The following is a 17,723-nucleotide window of genomic DNA, read 5'->3' as shown; positions in this document are numbered from 1 at the left end:
CTGAGTGCACCAAAGGGTCCTTGGTAAAATTTCAGAGGGAATCCTTGGCGAGATTCTCAGGCACATTCTCAGTTTGTGGCAGAATGCCCTGTGTCTAGGAAAAGTAGCAAAAGAGGAAGACCACATTAGAGATGGATTGGTTCCATAAAAGAAGTCATGGCCTTCAGTCTGTAAGACCGGCAAGTCAAAGCTGATCTGATGGCAAATGACAACAGAATTCCACTATCTATCCAAACCATGGTGAATGGGTGTCATAAGCTATATTGGAAGGGGATGCAATAAATAATTTCTTCTTAGATTTCTATGGTAGGTTTTGTGTAACAGCCAAGAAAAAAACTTAATTCAAACTTGCAAGCAACACAAAAAAGGGTCATATGCCTTTACAAGAGTTTTATGGGAGTGAGAAAATCTCCCTTTTTATGGCAGGATCAACTTCTCCTTCTAGACCCTCCAGTAAAAAGTGGAGAAAAAGTAATTCCTCACTCTGTCACACAAATGACAACCCTTTAATTCTCCTCTTCCCCTTTCTCCTCTTTCTTTCTTCAGAGTAACATATTTCCACCATCCCTTGCAGTTGAACCAGGCATCTTTTGTATCCAGACACCTTGGTTATTCCTGCTGCCTGTGTATAGCATATGATGCTCAGGATTACCGTGTTTCCCCGAAAATAAGACAGTGTCTTATATTATTTTTTGCTCCCAAAGATGTGCTAGGTTTTATTTTCAGGGGGTGTCTTATTTTTCCATTAAGAAGAATTCACATTTATTGTTGAACAAAAAAATTGAACATTTATTATATACTGTACAGTAGTTGTCATCATAAACCAACATAACCAAACCAGACAAACTGTGACTCCTGTCAAGAATTTCTTGTTACTACCATTATTTCCATGTACAACTGGTATGTACATTTACTGATCCTGCATGCTCTGGTGTTTTGTTTGGCGAGCGCTGGGCATGCTTCCAAACAAAAACTTTGCTAGGTCTTACTTTCAGGGGAGGCCTTATATTTAGCAATTCAGCAAAACCTCTGCTAGGTCTTATTTTTTGGGGATGTCTTATTTTCGGGGAAACAGGGTAGGAGCCATTCTGGCACTATGGGAGAGGCTGAAAAAAGTGGCATGATAAGTGGACAGGCAGATGGCCTCTTTCAATCCTGCTGGTCTTCAAGCATTCACATGCATTACTCTGGGTAAGAGTCTTGCTTATACCTTGGTGCCAGGTTGCATTCTGGAGTCCAGATATGCAGCTCAGATGTTCTCTTTGCTCTGTGATCAAAAGAAGCAGCACCACATTTATGTAATGTATTGGGTACTAACTGTTTAAGGAGAATTGTCTCATATGAGCACTTGATGTTAGTCACAAGCCATTTATTTTTATGGTTCATTAAGAAAGGTTAAGTGCCGGGGAGAGCCTGAATCAAATTTCCTCACAGCAAGAGGTGACAGTTTCCGGTACCATTCCTTCCATTTTTATTCCCAGATGACTCCAGGCAATGGCCCTATAGCATAAAGTCTCAGCTTTTCCATAATTCCCCAGCGAGGCAGGTGCCACCTGTGGGTGTCCTGAATGAAATGTAACATCTGTGGAGAACAAGTCCAGATTCAGATCTCAATTTTTCCATCAAACTCACCTGAGTCAATGTGGCATGCTGTCAGTCTTAAGTTTCTCTCACAGTCATTTTTAGTGGGAAATGCATAAGATCCATTATGTTCAGCGGGCGAAAAAAAGTTGGGGCAGAAATATTGTAAGTACTGAATAAAACAAACATAAATACAGAGATGGCACTACATGTCACAACAGCATTTTGTCCATCAATTTGCTTTGTAAACCTATGCCTAGCAGCAAACCCTGAGCTCAGGAAATTTCCTTTTTTCAGTTACAACTTCCAGAATCACTCTGCAGGACAGGCGGACCAGAGGATCTTGGAAGCTGTGGTCAAAAGTACCATTTTCAGGCTATGAGCAAAGGTGGAGTACTTAGGGATACATTTATATCTTGATACCACCCCGGTGGCGCAACGGGTTAAACTGCTGAACTGCTGAACATGCTGACCAAAAGGTCAGCAGTTCAAATTTGGAGAACAGGGTGAGCTCCTGCTGTTAGCCCCAGCCTCTGTAGCAATTCGAAAACATGCAAATGTGAGTAGATCAATAGGTAACAGTGCTCCATGCAGTCATGCTGGCCACATGACCTTGGAGGTGTCTACGGACAATGCTTGCTCTTCAGTTTAGAAATGGAGATGAGCACCAAGCCCCAGAGTCAGATACAATTAGACTTAATGTCAAAGGAAAACCTTTACCTACCAGTCTAACAGACAATATTCCATTTGTTGGCATCCAAGGATTTATAGCTTGGTGATCTCTCGTTCATGGGCCTTTTGTTCATAGGGTCACCAAAAGTCAAAGTCAACTTGACGTCCATTAACAATGACAAGTATCTAGATTTACCATTCACAATGATAAAATTGGGAACTAAATCAAGAGATTTCCCTCTTGGAAATATATATCTATGCGGCCAGGTGTTTTGGACTTCAACTCCCACAATTCCTAGCAGCCAGTTTTTAAACAGAGGCTGGATGGCAAAATGTCAGGGGTGCTTTGATTGTGTTTCTAAACAGAAGGATTTGGATTGGATGGCCCTTCTGGTCTTTTCCAACTCTATAATTCTATGATTATATGGAAACATATGCGGTTCAAAACTAGTGAGCAGGGTGAGCTCCAGCTGTTAGCCCCAGCTTCTGCCAACCTAGCAATTTGAAAACATGCAAATGTGAGTAGATCAATAGGCACTGCTCCAGCAGGAAGGTAACGACGTTCCATGCAGTCATGCTGGCCACATGACCTTGGAGGTGTCTACGGACAAAGCTGGCTCTTTGGCTTAGAAATGGAGATGAGCAATAAACCCCAGAGTCGGACATGACTAGACTTAATGTCAGGGGGAAACCTTTACTCTATCCCCAGACAGTGTGACATGTTGGCCAGAAGATTTTTGGAGCGGTACCATACTTCCCCTGAAATCTATTTTCCATACACACAATACATTCTTTATAAGGTTTGAGATGCCAGCTGTTAGAAATTGTGGGAGTTAAAGTCCAAAACACGTGGAGGGCCAAAGTTTGCCCATGCCTGGTGGAGTGCAACACTTACTAAAGGTTCCTATGCCCCCAGGAAGCATTTGGCAGCAGCCTCTACAGGTGCCACCTTGTTTATTTCCCCCACAATGATTTTCCACTATTATGGAGAATGGAAAGAGTGGGTGGTTTGCAGACCCAGCTACAGGGTCAGCCTTTGTCTGGGCACCAAAGCCCTGGCAGCTCACCAAGGAGGCACCTGGCTTGGTCCTTATCACAGGAACACATCGGAACAGATACTCATATCGGTCTCGCCACACGAGCAGCTGGTGGCAGGTTGCAGCTTCCTAAAGACCCTGGTTTAAAGCGAAGCTTGGTTGCTTGCAGGGTTAAAGTGACAGGAGAAGACCTCTTACATGATTCAGTTACAACCTGTCTTTGAGACTACATTTCCTTCTATGAAGCAGTGCGGGCATTGGTATCTGACGGAGAGGCCCTTCTCTTGGTCCAACCACCGTCTCAAATACAGTTCATGGGGACGAGAGACAGGGTCGTCTCAGTAGTGGTTCCCCGGCTCTGGAATACCCTCCCTAAAGAAATTAAACTTGCCCCCACCCTTCAAGACTTTTGGGTGAGTTTAAAAACATGACTCTTCAGACAGGCCTTTGAGCCTGTGTCATTCTGTCCAGCCCAATGAGCCACCGATTGTGACACTCCGCACTTAGTTATTGCAGATAGCCAGCTTATTCGCATGTTCTACTGCATTTTAAGATTTTTAAAATATTTTTTACAATTTTTACTGGGATTTTACATGTATTGTTGTTTTTATATTTATGTCATATATTTTATACGGTGTAGTGGTCTATATGTGACACTAGTGCTTCTGTGAGCTGCACTGAGTCCCCTCGGGAAGATGGTGGTGGGGTTCAAATAGATTTAGTATTGTTATTATTATTATTATTATTATTATGACCAGTGATGTGAAGCCAGCCAAACATTTCTGGACTTGCGAGACCAAGGAGTCAGGATGCAGTTGTTAATAAGATAATCTGCAAAGAAAAGCTATGCTGTGTAAAAAGTGCCAAAATACATCAAAATAGGTATAGTCAAATCTCTTTTTTCATATATCTCAGGCCACATCTACACTGGCATATAACAATGCAGTTTCACAAAGCAATTTTAATAACATTGAACAAGATTATATTAGTCTACAGTGCCACATTATGCAGTTCCAACTGCAATCTGAAACTGCATTATATGGCAATGTAAGGGGGGTTTCAGTTATGGAAATAGATACAGTAGAGTCTCACTTATCCAAGCTAAACAGGCTGGCAGAACCTTGGATAAGCGAATATCTTGGATAATGAGGGATTAAGGAAAAGCCTATTAAATATAAAAATAGGTTATGATTTTACAAATTAAGCACCAAAACATCATGTTATGCAACAAATTTGACAGAAAAAGTAGTTCAATACACAGTAATGTTATGTTGTAATTACTGTATTTACGAATTTAGCACCAAAATATAACAATATATTGAAAATATTGACTACAAAAATGCATTGGATAATCCAGAACCTTGGATAAGCGAGTCTTGGATAAGTGAGACTCTACTGTATGCCAATATGAGCACTTTGTAAATTAAATACTAACATGAAGTTGGAATAAAAGTAGACAAAAGTAAACAAAAACATAAGTAAACAAAAACATTTCAAAACTTATTTTTTCTAAAGTTCATATAAAAATGGCTGATTCTTTCACCAGCCCCCTTTGTTTTGTTGGTTAGACTTACAGAACTACACTTCTTTTGCTGCATCTACACTGTGGAGTTAACGCAATTTGACACCACTTGAACTGCCACGGTTCCAGCTATGGAGCTCTGGAAATTGTAGTTTTGGGAGCCTTCTTCACTCCTTGTAAAACTACAAATCGCAGGGTTGCCTAGCATTGAGCCATGGAAATTACAGTGGTGTCAAACTGTGTTAATTCTACAGTGTAGATGCACTCAGGGAAACGATCCAGCTAATAGCTCGAATAACAGCTCCGCCTCCATATTGCTTCCTCCTCCCATCTCATCCGGGTAAATAGCGGTCTCTTCTGCCAAGAAGACAAAAAAGCGCGGGCTTTCTTCCCGTTTGAAATCCACCAATCAGAAGTCTCCTCCCAGTGCGCGCCTTCCGATTGGACTGTACGGAGTGTTCTCTAAGGAGATTTGCGTGGCCGAAACTGACCCAACTATATTGTTCGAAACGGGGAGGAAAATAAGTGAAAGTGAAATCGCTCTGAATGCAGCTCCCAGATGTTTATAAGGCTACAAATCTATAAATCCTGGGAAACTCTAAATAAAGATACAGTACTAGATCCCCTTTGAACTTGGATGTTAAGCAGGGTTAGCATGGGTTAGTACTTGGATGGGAGACCGTCAACAAAAATCGGGTGATGTAGGCTATATTTCAGAGGAAGGAACTCACAAAGCCACTTCCAAAGATTCTTTCTCGAATGAAATTCATGAAGCCACCATACATCGACAGGCCATTTTGAAGGCACAAAGACAGATATAATGAATCACAATGGGTTGTAGTGAGTTTTCTGGGCTGTATGGCCATGTTCAAGAAGCATTTTCTCCTGACGTTTTCCCACATCTATGGCATACATCCTCAGAGGTTGTGAGGACTGTTGGAAACTAGGCAAGTGGGGTTTATATATCTGTGGAAGGTCTAGGGTGGGAGAAAGAACATTGAGGCAGGTGTGAATGTTGCAATTGCCCATCTTAATTAGCATTGAATGGCCTTTCAACTTCAAGGTCTGGCTATTGTCTGGAGGGGGGAATCCTTTGTTGGGAGGTGTTAGCTGGCCCTGATTGATTTATGACTACACAGCAAAGCCATTGAAACCCACAAGAATGTGGACAATTTCAACAGAAAGGAGGAAACCATAAAATTGAACAAAATCTGGCTACCAGTAGTCTCACTTATCCAACATTCTGGATTATCCAACACATTTTTGTAGTCAATGTTTTCAATACATCGTGATATTTTGGTGCTAAATTCGTATAGTTATTACTACATAGCATTACTGCGTATTGAACTACTTTTTCTGTCAAATTCGTTATATAACATGTCTTGGTGCTTACTTTGTAAAATCATGATCTAATTTGATGTTTAATAGGCCTTTCCTTAATCCCTCCTTATTATCCAAGATATTTGCTTATCCAACGTTCTGCCACCCATTTAAGTGAGACTCTTACTGTATTTTTAAAAATTCTAAAATCAGGACAGTAAATAAAGACCACTCAGAAAACAGGAATTCCAGACATGAATCAATCAGGGCCAGCTAACACCTCCCTCTCAAAGGATTCTCCGAGGCAGTAGGCACCCAGGCTTGAAGCTGCAAGGCTATTCAATGCTAATCAAGGTGGCCCATTGAAACATTCACACGTGCCTCAGTTTTCTCCCATCCTGGACATTCGACTGGACTAGTTTTCAATGAGATTGTTACAGGCCCCAATATTAAGAGTCTGACAAAAGGAAAGGGAAGCGCCTTCAGCTCCTTCGCCCGAGGAAGTGGTGGCTCTTAAAAGAGCCTTTGGGTTCGTTCATTCTTTCTAACGGGGGCGTCCGTCCTTAGGCCCTCTCCCCGCGGATGCGCCGGGCCAGCTGGATGTCCTTGGGCATGATGGTGACGCGCTTGGCGTGGATGGCGCAGAGGTTGGTGTCCTCGAAGAGCCCCACCAGGTAGGCCTCGCTCGCCTCCTGCAGCGCCATCACGGCCGAGCTCTGGAAGCGCAGGTCCGTCTTGAAGTCCTGCGCGATCTCCCTCACCAGACGCTGGAAGGGCAGCTTCCGGATCAGCAGCTCGGTGGACTTCTGGTAGCGACGGATCTCTCGCAGGGCCACGGTCCCCGGACGGTAACGATGCGGCTTCTTCACGCCGCCCGTTGCCGGAGCGCTTTTCCGAGCTGCCTTCGTGGCCAGCTGCTTCCTCGGGGCCTTCCCACCCGTCGACTTCCTCGCTGTCTGCTTCGTCCGCGCCATCCCTGACTCTGAGTAAAGAGAACTGAAACCCTCACGCCGACTGCCTTTTTTATACACTGCCTCTCGCTTCTCATTGGCTGGTTCTGCGAAGGCTCCCGTTTCTGATTGGTTCCTCCTAAGCAATGCTGTACTTCATTGGACAATTTGAAAACGCGCGCGAGGATCTTTGTAAATTGTGATTGGTTGGCCTTCCCGCTCTTGCCTTGCAAACTCCTTGCAAAGCGCCTCAACAACAAAAGCTAGCGAACGGGCATTTTCATTAAGTAGCCATTCGTTTTCTTGCAAAATACATTACAGTAGAGTCGCACTTATCCAAGCTAAACGGGCCGGCAGAACCTTGGTTGGATAAGCGAATATCTTGGATAATAAGGAGGGATTAAGGAAAAGCCTATTAAACATCAAATTAGGTTATGATTTTACAAATCAAGCACCAAAACATCATGTCATACAACAAATTTGATAGAAAAAGTAGTTCAATACGCAGTAATGTTATGTTGTAATTACTGCATTTACGAATTTAGCACCAAAATATAATATATTGAAAACATTGACTACAAAAATGCCCTGGATAATTCAGAACCTTGGATAAGCGAGTCTTGGATAAGTGAGACTCTACTGTATTTAGAATAAGGAAATAGGACTGCGGAGGGAGAAAAAACAAGTTCTATTCTTATGCATCTTAAACATCACCCTCCTATTTAAATAATTCAAATAATAAGGATTATTATCGAAATATTATTATTTTAATATTATTTAAATAATAATCTATCAAGTGCTGTGTGAATTGGAGTTAGAACAGTAAAGCCGCTTTTGAAAGACTATATTTTAGCTAACGCCACCCAACAAAGGATTCCCCCATGCAGGAAGCAGCCAGACGTTGAAGCTGAAAGATCATTCAATGCTAATCAAGCTGGCCAATTGCAACATTCACACTTGCCTCAAACAGACAAGAGTTCTTTCTCCCAACTTAGGCATCCCACAGATATATAAACCCCACTTGCCGACTTTCCAACAGACCTCACAACCTCTGAGGATGCCTGCCATAGATGCGGGCGAAATGTCAGAAAAAAATGCTTCTGGAAAATGTCCAGACAGCTCACAAAACTCATAGCAACCCAATATTTCGTAGGTTACTCAATAATCACGATTTTAGCTTTTAAAATATATGAACGTCTGTGAATGTAATATGTAAAAGATCATAAAGGGAAATCAGTCCCTTTCGAACACAGCTATTGGATAAAAAGCGCCGGGGAACCTCCTCGAGTGGACCAATCACAGCAAAAGGCGGGTATTTCAAAATTGTAAATCCTTTTCGCTACGCAGCTTTGGTTCAATACTAATTTTCTGCAAATAACCAGACGCTCTTGCTTTTTTATATGCATGTATTACAGTATTATTTCGTCTTGTTAATTAAAAAAAATGAATAACGTGGCAGGCTTGTCTGCTAAGGGAGGCAACTTGCCTGCATATCTTTCAATTAGCCAAGGCGGGGGAGAATAACTTTAAAATTCAGTAACAATCCATACACCTACATAGTATCAATGCTTTTGTGAGGTCTGTTGGGAACAAGATAAGTTGGGTTTATATATCTGTGTAATGTTCAGGGTGGGAGAAAGAACTCTTGTCTGCCTGAGGTAAGTGTGACTGTTGCAATTTACCACCTTGATTAGCATTGAACAGCCTTGCATCTTCAATGTCTGGCTGCTTCCTGCCTGGGGGAATCCTTTGTTGGGAGGTGTTAGCTGGCCCTTTAGTATAATGCCTGTTTTTTTTTTAACTGTGTTTGCAACATTGCAACTTGTACTCTTGGTTCGCTTTTGACATGATAAACAAATAAGCTGGTTCTGATTAATTCATGTCTGGAATCCCTGTTTGCACTTGGCATGGCTCAATACTGAGATTCTGGGAGTTGGATTTACATGGCACTGTGAATGGGGCCTTGGGAGTCACACTCTCAGCCCCATGATTAACTTGAAGGCACAACAACCAGGGCCAGCTAACACCTCCCAACAAAGGATTCCTCCAGGCAGCAAGCAGCCAGGCCTTGAAGCTGAAAGGCTATTCAATGCTAATCAAGGTGGCCAATTGAAACATTCAGACATATAAACCCCACTTGCCTAGTTTCCAACAGACCTCAACCTCTGAGGATGCTTGCCATAGATGTGGGCGAAGCATCAGGAGAGAATGCTTCTGGAACATGGCCACAGCTCAGAAAACTCACAGCAACACAATGTTAATATTGTTTGGCACTTGGAATGGCTCATTCTGGGAGTTGGATTTACATGGCAGTGTGAATGGGGCCTTGGGAGTCACACACTCTCAGCCTCATGATTAGCTTGAAGGCACAACAGCAACGAAGGTGACGCCAGCTCTTTCCTGAAGCGGTGGGTGGCTCTTAAAAGAGCCTTTGGGTTCAGTGCGCGGCCTGCCTTCCTTCCTTCCTTCTCGGGGGGCCTTACTTGGAGCTGGTGTACTTGGTGACGGCCTTGGTGCCCTCGGAGACGGCGTGCTTGGCCAACTCGCCCGGCAGCAAGAGCCGCACCGCGGTCTGGATCTCGCGAGAGGTGATGGTGGAGCGCTTGTTGTAGTGCGCCAGGCGCGTGGCCTCCCCGGCGATGCGCTCGAAGACGTCGTTGACGAAAGAGTTCATGATACTCATGGCCTTGGAGGAGATGCCCGTGTCCGGGTGGACCTGCTTCAGCACTTTGTAAACGTAGATGGAGTAGCTCTCCTTCCTCACCTTCTTGCGCTTCTTGTCCCCCTTCTTGTGGGTCTTGGTCACCGCCTTCTTGGAACCTTTCTTCGAGACCGGCACCGACTTCGCAGGCTCCGGCATCTTGACAAGCTTCCACCCCAACAAAGAGAGATTAGCCACGGCGGCGCTTTATATATCAGCCTGTATGCAAATGAGAGGATTGTAGTGCTGCTTTCCTATTGGCTGAAAAGTTAAATTCTTTTCGACTCGAACGCTTGGGCTCTTCCTGATTGGGCGAGTCGATCCCTAGCGTCCATTGGGTGTTTCACACCAACGTCTGGAGGAGAACCAATCAGAAGTCACACCAGCCTGGAGAGGAGACCAGGCATTGGACACGATCGAAAGGCGCGTTCATTGACAAAAATATGCGCGCTTGACATTTCTTTGACATCAGCGATACGGGTCTAGGACTGGATTTTAAATGAAACCCTCCGCGATATAGATTTGCCATTGCGCGCAATGTAAGGAAAAACGCGGGAATGTGAAACACCTCTTATTGGTACTTGAGAGTAAGACAACTTTTGGGGAGAGTCTTAAAGCGGGACGCGGTTATTTCCTGGGACGCATTTCCTCTTGAGTAATTCCTGCAGGGCTCAATGGCACATAGTATCCAATCTATACTTTTGGGGACAGTTTGCTATGAGCCCTGAAGAATGCCTTACCCACGTTCGTGTTCAGGAGATAAAATACCACGATCCTGAAGGGCTTTTTGTCTCTCGTTTGCTCCCACATTTGGTCGTCTATCTAATCCAGGAATGGGGAAGCCCGGGACCGGATGCGCCCCCTTGGGCTCTTTTCTCAGGCCCTCCTCTCTCACACCATCCTATCCTTCTTTCTTTCCTCCTTCCCTCCCTTTTTCTCCTTCCCTTCCACCCTTTCGTCCGTCCGTCCTTCCTCTCTTCCCTCCCTTCCTTAACTCCCTTTCTCCCACCTTTTCGTTCCTTCCTTCCCTCGCTTTCTCCTTCCATCCTTCCCTTCCCTCCTTTCGCCCTTCTTTTCTCCCCTCTCTCCCTCTTTCTCCTTCCTTTTTTCCTTTCTCTTTTCCTTCCACCCAGCCATCTCTTCCTCTTCTTTTTCCTTCTTCCTTTCCTCTTTCCTTCTTTCTCCTTCCTTCTTTTTCCTTTAGCCTTCCCTTCCTTCCATCCATCTCTTCCTCTTTTTCCTTCTTTCTTCCCTTCCTTCTTTCCTTCCATCATTGGGCAGCCAGTCCTCCTAGCAGAAAGTGCTAGCGATACATCCCGAGAGACAAGATTTCCCAGTGAAATTCCCTTGTGGTTATTCTGCATTCATTTACACTCAGACATGCTCACATGTTCCCATTCGCAGCTTTTAAATATATTTGAATCGTGAGTTTTGATTTGCATTGTATTTTTTAAAAAATCGTGTCAGAACCCTCTTGAGAACATACTGAAAGTAGCTTCTGGTGTGAGAGAATTGGCTGTCCACAGAGACGTTACCCAAGGGACGCCCAGATGTGATACCATCCTGCTGGGAGGCTTCTCTCATGTTCCCACAAGCTAGAGCTGACAGACAGGAGCTCACCCCATCTTGCTGATTAAAACTGGCAACCTTCAGGTCAGCATCCCAACCTTTGGGTCAGCAGTCCAGCTGGCACAAGGGTTTAACCCATTGCGATACTATGGCTCCTATTTGCATTGTATTGACACAATATGATACTATATGAACATGAAATGTGTACAATAACTTACATAGATAAAAACACAAATAAAAAACTTCCACCAAACACAGATACTGATTTGACATATAGTATGACATATGTAGTGACATATGTCACGCCCTTCCATCAGCTGTACTCCAGGGCCGATACTAGAAGACCCCCTTACCCAGAGAGACTCTGCCCCTGCAACTCGGGTCAAATAGAAGCAACTGAGCATGTGCTCCTCTGGTGCCTGTTCTACAGGGACATTAGATCCAAACTCATCCTGCCTTTGCTATATAATTACCCAGGCCGTTCAGGACAATTTTACTCCACCCTCCTGCTCTCAGATACCAACCATATTATAACCTACAAAGCTGCCAAGTTTTGTGTAGTAGGACTTAAAATCCGCCAGATGATGACTGGATCCAAAAGTTAACAATTTAACTACCAGCTAACTGAAATGTGAATCAATTCTTCCTACCCCAGCCCAATGGCTTCTCTGTGTCATCTGACATGATAGTTGTTCCTGCACTGGACCAGCTAACACTTACCAACAAAGGATTCCCCCAAGGCAGTAAGCAGCCAGACCTTGAAGCTGAAAAGCTATTCAATGCTAATCAAGGCAGCAAACTGAAACATTCACACCCACCTCAAACAGAATTCTTTCTCCCACCCTGGACATTCCCCAGATATATAAACCCCACTTGCCTAGTTTCCAACACCTCACAACCTCTGAGGATGCCTGCCATAGTTTGCCCATACCTGGTCTCAGGGCTGTAGTGGGGGGGGGGGGAGTGTTAGGGGTCCAACCCCCCCTCCTGAAATTGTTCAAGTTTTTAAAAAGCTTGGTTTACTCATTAATTTAAACTGGTTAACCAAATCCCCACAAATGTACACTGGAGTTTATCTGCCTTGAGTGTCCACTGAAGTTTATCAATGGAGCCCGATATCTAAATTATTTTGCCTTATGGAACTATTCTTCATGATTCGCTTTAAAAAAAGTTTAAATCCCCCCTGAAATTTTGTTTCTGGCTATGGCCTTGCCTGTAGGCCAGTGGTTCTCAACCTGGGGTCCCCAAATGTTTTTGGCCTTCAGCTCCCAGAAATCCTAACAGCTGGTAAACTGGATGGGATTTCTGAGAGCTGTAGACCAAAAGCATCTGGAGATTCCAGGTTGAGAACCACTGCTCTAGGAGTTTTGGACTTCAGCTCTCACCATTCTTAACAGCCTCATGCCTGGTCTAAGTGCTCGGATTTGGAATGGATGTTGCCCAGTGGGCACCCGGAAAAGGGAGAACAGCTCTTTTCCTGAGGGAGTGGGTGGCTCTTAAAAGAGCCTTTGGGTTTTGGTGGGAGCGGCAGAAGGAAGGAAGGAAGGCAGGCAGGCGAGAGGGTCTACTTCCTCTTGGGCGCCGCCCGCTTGCCTTGGCCCTTCCCGCCGGCCGCCTTGGCCTTCCCCGCCGCCTTGGGCTTGGCCGCCTTGGGCTTGGCTGGCCGGGCCTTGGCGGGGCTCTTGGCCACCTTCTTGGGCTTGACAGGCTTGGCCTTCTTGGGGCTCTTAGCGGCGGCGGCCTTCTTGGCGGCGGGCTTCTTGGGCTTCTTGGGGCTCTTCTTAGGGCTCTTGGAGGCGGAGGCGGCCTTCTTGGGCTTCTTGGCCTTGGCGGCGGGCTTCCGGGCGGCCTTGGCCTTGGCGGGGGCCTTCCTCTTGGGCGCCGCCGCCTTCTCCTTCGCGCCGCCCTCGGCTTTCTTCCCGATCTTGAAGGAGCCCGAGGCGCCGATGCCTTTGGTGTGCACCAGCGTGCCCTTGCTCACCAGGCTCTTGAGGCCCAGCTTGATGCGGCTGTTGTTCTTCTCCACGTCATACCCGCCGGCCGCCAAGGCCTTCTTCAGCGCCGCCAGAGAGACGCCTTTGCGCTCCTTGGAGGCCGACACCGCCTTGGTGAGCAGCTCGGTGACGCTGGGGCCCGAAGCCTTGCGCGGCTTGGCGGCCGCTTTCTTCGCCTTCTTCGCCGGCGCTTTCGGCGCGGCCACTGGGGCCGAGGCGGCAGCCGAAGCTGTCGCCGAAGCGGCGGGAGCGGTCTCAGACATGACTCTCTCTCTCAGCACGGAACGACACTTCCAAGTGAGCCCAACTAGGTCAGGCGCCGCTTATTTATAGAGCGGCGCCGCTTCCTGATTGGCCCGCGCTCGGCCACGCCCCCTCGCCGGCAACAAGGCGCTCCGCCGGCCTTTCAGGTTGTGTTTCTTTGGAGGGAATAAAGTGCCGATTTCTCGCCAAAAAGGGCACCAAAACACCTAATCTTTCCACGCCACTCGAGGGCGAGGGGTCCCCTGCGTGGGGTTCGCGCCTGGGAGGGATCCGTGGAGGGGATCGCTCCCAAAAGGGCTCCCGAGCCGCTCCCGCAGGATCCCAGGGCACCTCCACGGAGGGAAAGTTTTGTTTTTCTTTTTAAATTCGAGCTCTTGGTGGGGCAAAACCCACGCGGGACCCATGCAGGGGGCTCCTCTGGACTGTGCCCTCGGAGCCAGGGTGGAAAGCGAGCCCGTGGAGCCCCTCTCGTGGCCGCGAGTGGGCTTTGAAGGGACGGAGGTAACACAGGCTGCCAGTCAGGAGAGGCACCATTGCTAATCAGGCGAGGCCCCGGCAAAGCGCACCAGGAGCCCCTTCGGAGGCCCAGGTTGGCCCATGCCTGCTGTGGGCAGTTTGACCCTACTTCCACTGGTGCCTGACCAAACGACAAAGCCCAGGATTCCGTAGCAAAGAGGTGTCAAGAGGTGTTCATTCGACAGCAGCCCCCAAAATGAGCAACGCTGTAGCAAAGGGTCTCTTCATCGTCTTAGGTGCATTCAGTCTTCAGAGGAAGGTTTGTTGAACTCAATGGACTAAACTAGCTATGGACTGGGTTGCTGTGAGTTTTCCCGTGCTGTATTTCGTCTCTAAGGATACCTGCCATAGATGTGGGCGAAACGTCAGGAGGGAATGCTTCTGAAACATGGTCTTACCATCTGGAAAACTCACAGCAATCCAGTGATTCCGGCCATGAAAGGCTTCGATAGCCATAGGCTTTTCAGCACTGTTCAGAGGAAGCCCTATTAAATTCAGCGGGACCTTGTCCCGAAGTTTATAAACGTTACAATGAAGCAAAACCCGCTAATATTAGTATTTATTTTTATTATTACAGTAGACTCTCACTTATCCAAGCTAAACGGGCCAGCAGAACCTTGGATAAGCAAATATCTTGGATAATAAGGAGGGATTAAGGAAAAGCCTATCAAATTAAGTTATGATTTTACAAATTAAGCATCAAAACATCATGTTATACAACAAATTTGACAGAAAAGGTAGTTCAGTACGCAGTCATGTTATGTTGTAATTACTGTAGTTACGAATTTAGCACCAAAATATCACGATATATTGAAAACTGACTACAAAAATGGCTTGGATAATCCAGAACCTTGGATAAGCGAGTCTTGGATAAATGAGACTCTACTGTATTTGATACACAAGTAAATTAGTACACAGCAAACAAGATCATTATGCTGGCTGTTGTATTGGATCACACGTCTCGTTGAATACTTCATAATAATAATAATAATAATAATAATAATAATAATAATAATAATAATCTGCACGCATCATCCGAAAATACATCACACAGTCCTAGACACTTGGGAAGTGTTCGACTTGTGATTTTGTGATATGAAATCCAGCATATCTATCTTGTTTGCTGTGTCATAAAATAATAATAATAATATAATAACTGCAAAGGGCCATCCTACTGGGATCTGCACGCATCATCATCATCACACAGTCCTAGACACTTGGAAAGTGTTCGACTTGTGATTTTGTGATACGAAATCCAGCATATCTATCTTGTTTGCTGTGTCATATAATGTTGTTGTGTCAATAATAATAATAATAATAATAATATGGTATTATTATTACTACTATTGTATCAATAATAATATATAATTTATTATTATTATTTATATAATATTTATATTGTATTATATTTACTATTAATATATCCACGATGATCTATAATATATTATTATAATTATATAATAATAATAATAATAATAATAATAATAATAATAATAATAATAATTTGTTGTTGTTGTTGTTGTTGTTATATCCATCCGCTCATCAGTACCTTTGTCCCTTCTGGCCAGTATTTTTCAACCTATACATAGTATAAAGCTTTAAATTGATGTGGGGGGAGAGAGACACACACACACACAGAGAGAAAGGAGTGTAGAAGGAATGGCTCTAAACAATCAATCCCAAAAGCGGCTTTCAAGCACAGCCCCGATTAGGGATTAAACCCGGGCGCCTGTTTTGTTTTTCAAGCAAGAGAAATTGGCGGAAATCGAGGCGGTGCCTTTCTCCCCGCAGGCAAAAGCGCGCGAGTTTTGAAACCCGGGCATTCTCCAATGAGAAATCGACGCTCTTCGTTCCAGCCAATCAGAAGGCAGAGAGGGCTGGAGTCTAAATACAGGCGCGCGCCGCTAAAGAAAGAACCCAAAGGCTCTCTTTAAGAGCCACCGCTAATGTCGGAGCCTGTAACAATCCCATTGAATAATATGTACATATGAATACCTACCCGTTCATTGTGTATAAACTAGCAAACAGGTTCATACCTGAGAGTGGAGCCATCTCAGGGTGCATCTATACCAGGCATGGGCAAACTTTGGCCCTCCGGGTGTTGTGGACTTCAACTCCCACCATTCCTAACAGCCAGCAGGCTGTTAGGAATGGTGGGAGTTGAAGTCCACAACACCTGGAGGGCCAAAGTTTGCCCATGCCTAATCTATACCACTTTAACTGGGACAAGCCTTTCTTTTCAGACCCAAAACTTCCTCCAGGGAAGAGTCGCTTTGCTCTCATAGAAATAAAGTGGTTTGCATCCCACAAAGCGAGCCTGAAATTGACATGGGAAACAGTAGCTCCTTCTGAGCCTTTATCGTGGCAACTGTAGCACCTTTAAAATCGAGAGTTTGTAGCCTTTACTGTTATAGGTGTCCCCAAATAGCTCTCCTTGCAACAAAATAATGCTACTGTACTTCCCTTTTTGTAAATCAGCCTTTTTATAGACTTTTAATGATTCTTTTCATGCACTGTCTCTGTTTCCACTCTGAGCCAACCTTTTCTTTAATTTATTTGCTCTGAAAAGAGGGGAATTTCAGACAAGAAACAATCAGGGCCAGTTAGCACCTCCCAACAAAGGATTGCCTCAGGCAGGAAGCAGCCAGGCTTTGAAGCTGAAAGGCCATTCAATGCTAATCAAAATGGTCAGTTGCTACATTCACACTTGCCTCAGACAGATAAGAGATCTTTCTCTCACCCTGAACATTCCAGATATATAAACCCCACTTGCCTAGTTTCCAATATACCTCAAAACCTCTGAGGATGCCTGTCATAGATGTGGGTGAAACATCAGGAGAGAATGCTTCTGGAACATGGCCACACAGCCTAGAAAACTCACAGCAACCCCGTGATTCTGGCCATGAAAGCCTTTGACAACACAAACAAAATAATATTCCTGGCCGATGATGTTTTTTATCAGTTTATTGAAGGGACACCGCACATGCCAAAAGACACGTTCTTCAATACTGCACACTCTCAGTTAACTGGCAACCCATGGGTATTGGTAGATGCCGGGTAAAACGGTTTCTAGTTGCTTGAGAATTAATATTTAAAATAGGCCTATTGGTTATACCTCATATGTAGGTTAAGGTAGGTAAAGGTTTCCCCCTAACATTAAGTCTAGTCATGTCTGACTCTGAGGGTTGGTGCTCATCTCCATTTCTAAGCCAAAGAGCCAGCATTGTCTGTATACGTCTCCAAGGTCCTATGGCCAGCATGATTGTATGGAGTGCCATTACCTTCCTACCTGAGTGGTACCTATTGATCTACTCACATTTGCATGTTTTCAAACTGCTAAGTTGGCAGGATCTGGGGCTAACAGCAGGAGCTCACCCTGCTCCATCTATTCGAACTACCAACCTTTTGGTCAGCAAGTTCAGCAGCTCAGCGATTTAATCCGCTGCACCACCAAGGGCTCCGTTATACCTCATACTGTACCATAAACCCTGTACTGACTTGATATTAATATTGAAATAACAGTAATTAAAAGCAAAGACGTCTAGCTCTACCATTCTTTTCCACCTGCTGCTAAAGAGGCTGTCCAGGTCCTGAACT

At 45.0% G+C, this 17,723-nt stretch overlaps 3 protein-coding genes across 3 annotated transcripts; all 3 read right to left on the bottom strand.

Moving 5' to 3' along the window:
* Nucleotides 1–4,169: 4,169 nt before the first annotated feature.
* Nucleotides 4,170–9,423, bottom strand: LOC100561045 (histone H3). Its single transcript, XM_062982869.1, has one exon. It carries the CDS (start codon nt 7,104–7,106, stop codon nt 6,696–6,698), a length of 411 nt encoding a protein of 136 aa, XP_062838939.1. The 5' UTR covers nt 7,107–9,423; the 3' UTR covers nt 4,170–6,695.
* Nucleotides 9,424–9,430: 7 nt separating this feature from the next.
* LOC100562879 (histone H2B 7) lies at nt 9,431–12,004 on the bottom strand. The gene has a single exon (XM_003221050.4). The coding sequence runs from the start codon at nt 9,940–9,942 to the stop codon at nt 9,562–9,564; it is 381 nt and encodes a 126-aa protein (XP_003221098.1). The 5' UTR covers nt 9,943–12,004; the 3' UTR covers nt 9,431–9,561.
* An 11-nt stretch (nt 12,005–12,015) lies between these two features.
* Nucleotides 12,016–13,636, bottom strand: LOC134299597 (histone H1-like). Its single transcript, XM_062982868.1, has one exon. It carries the CDS (start codon nt 13,607–13,609, stop codon nt 12,917–12,919), a length of 693 nt encoding a protein of 230 aa, XP_062838938.1. The 5' UTR covers nt 13,610–13,636; the 3' UTR covers nt 12,016–12,916.
* Between the last annotated feature and the right edge of the window lie 4,087 nt (nt 13,637–17,723).

Source organism: Anolis carolinensis, chromosome 5 (genome assembly GCF_035594765.1).
Source record: "Anolis carolinensis isolate JA03-04 chromosome 5, rAnoCar3.1.pri, whole genome shotgun sequence".
NCBI classification, from domain to species: domain Eukaryota; kingdom Metazoa; phylum Chordata; class Lepidosauria; order Squamata; family Dactyloidae; genus Anolis; species Anolis carolinensis.
The sequence above is the reverse complement of the archived record's forward strand: the minus strand, read 5'-3'. Positions and strand labels throughout refer to the sequence as shown.

Bases quoted from the DNA above. Each gene is read 5' to 3' on its own strand.
- LOC100562879 (XM_003221050.4), bottom strand. From the start codon at position 9,942: ATGCCGGAGCCTGCGAAGTCGGTGCCGGTCTCGAAGAAAGGTTCCAAG.
- LOC134299597 (XM_062982868.1), bottom strand. From the start codon at position 13,609: ATGTCTGAGACCGCTCCCGCCGCTTCGGCGACAGCTTCGGCTGCCGCC.
- LOC100561045 (XM_062982869.1), bottom strand. From the start codon at position 7,106: ATGGCGCGGACGAAGCAGACAGCGAGGAAGTCGACGGGTGGGAAGGCC.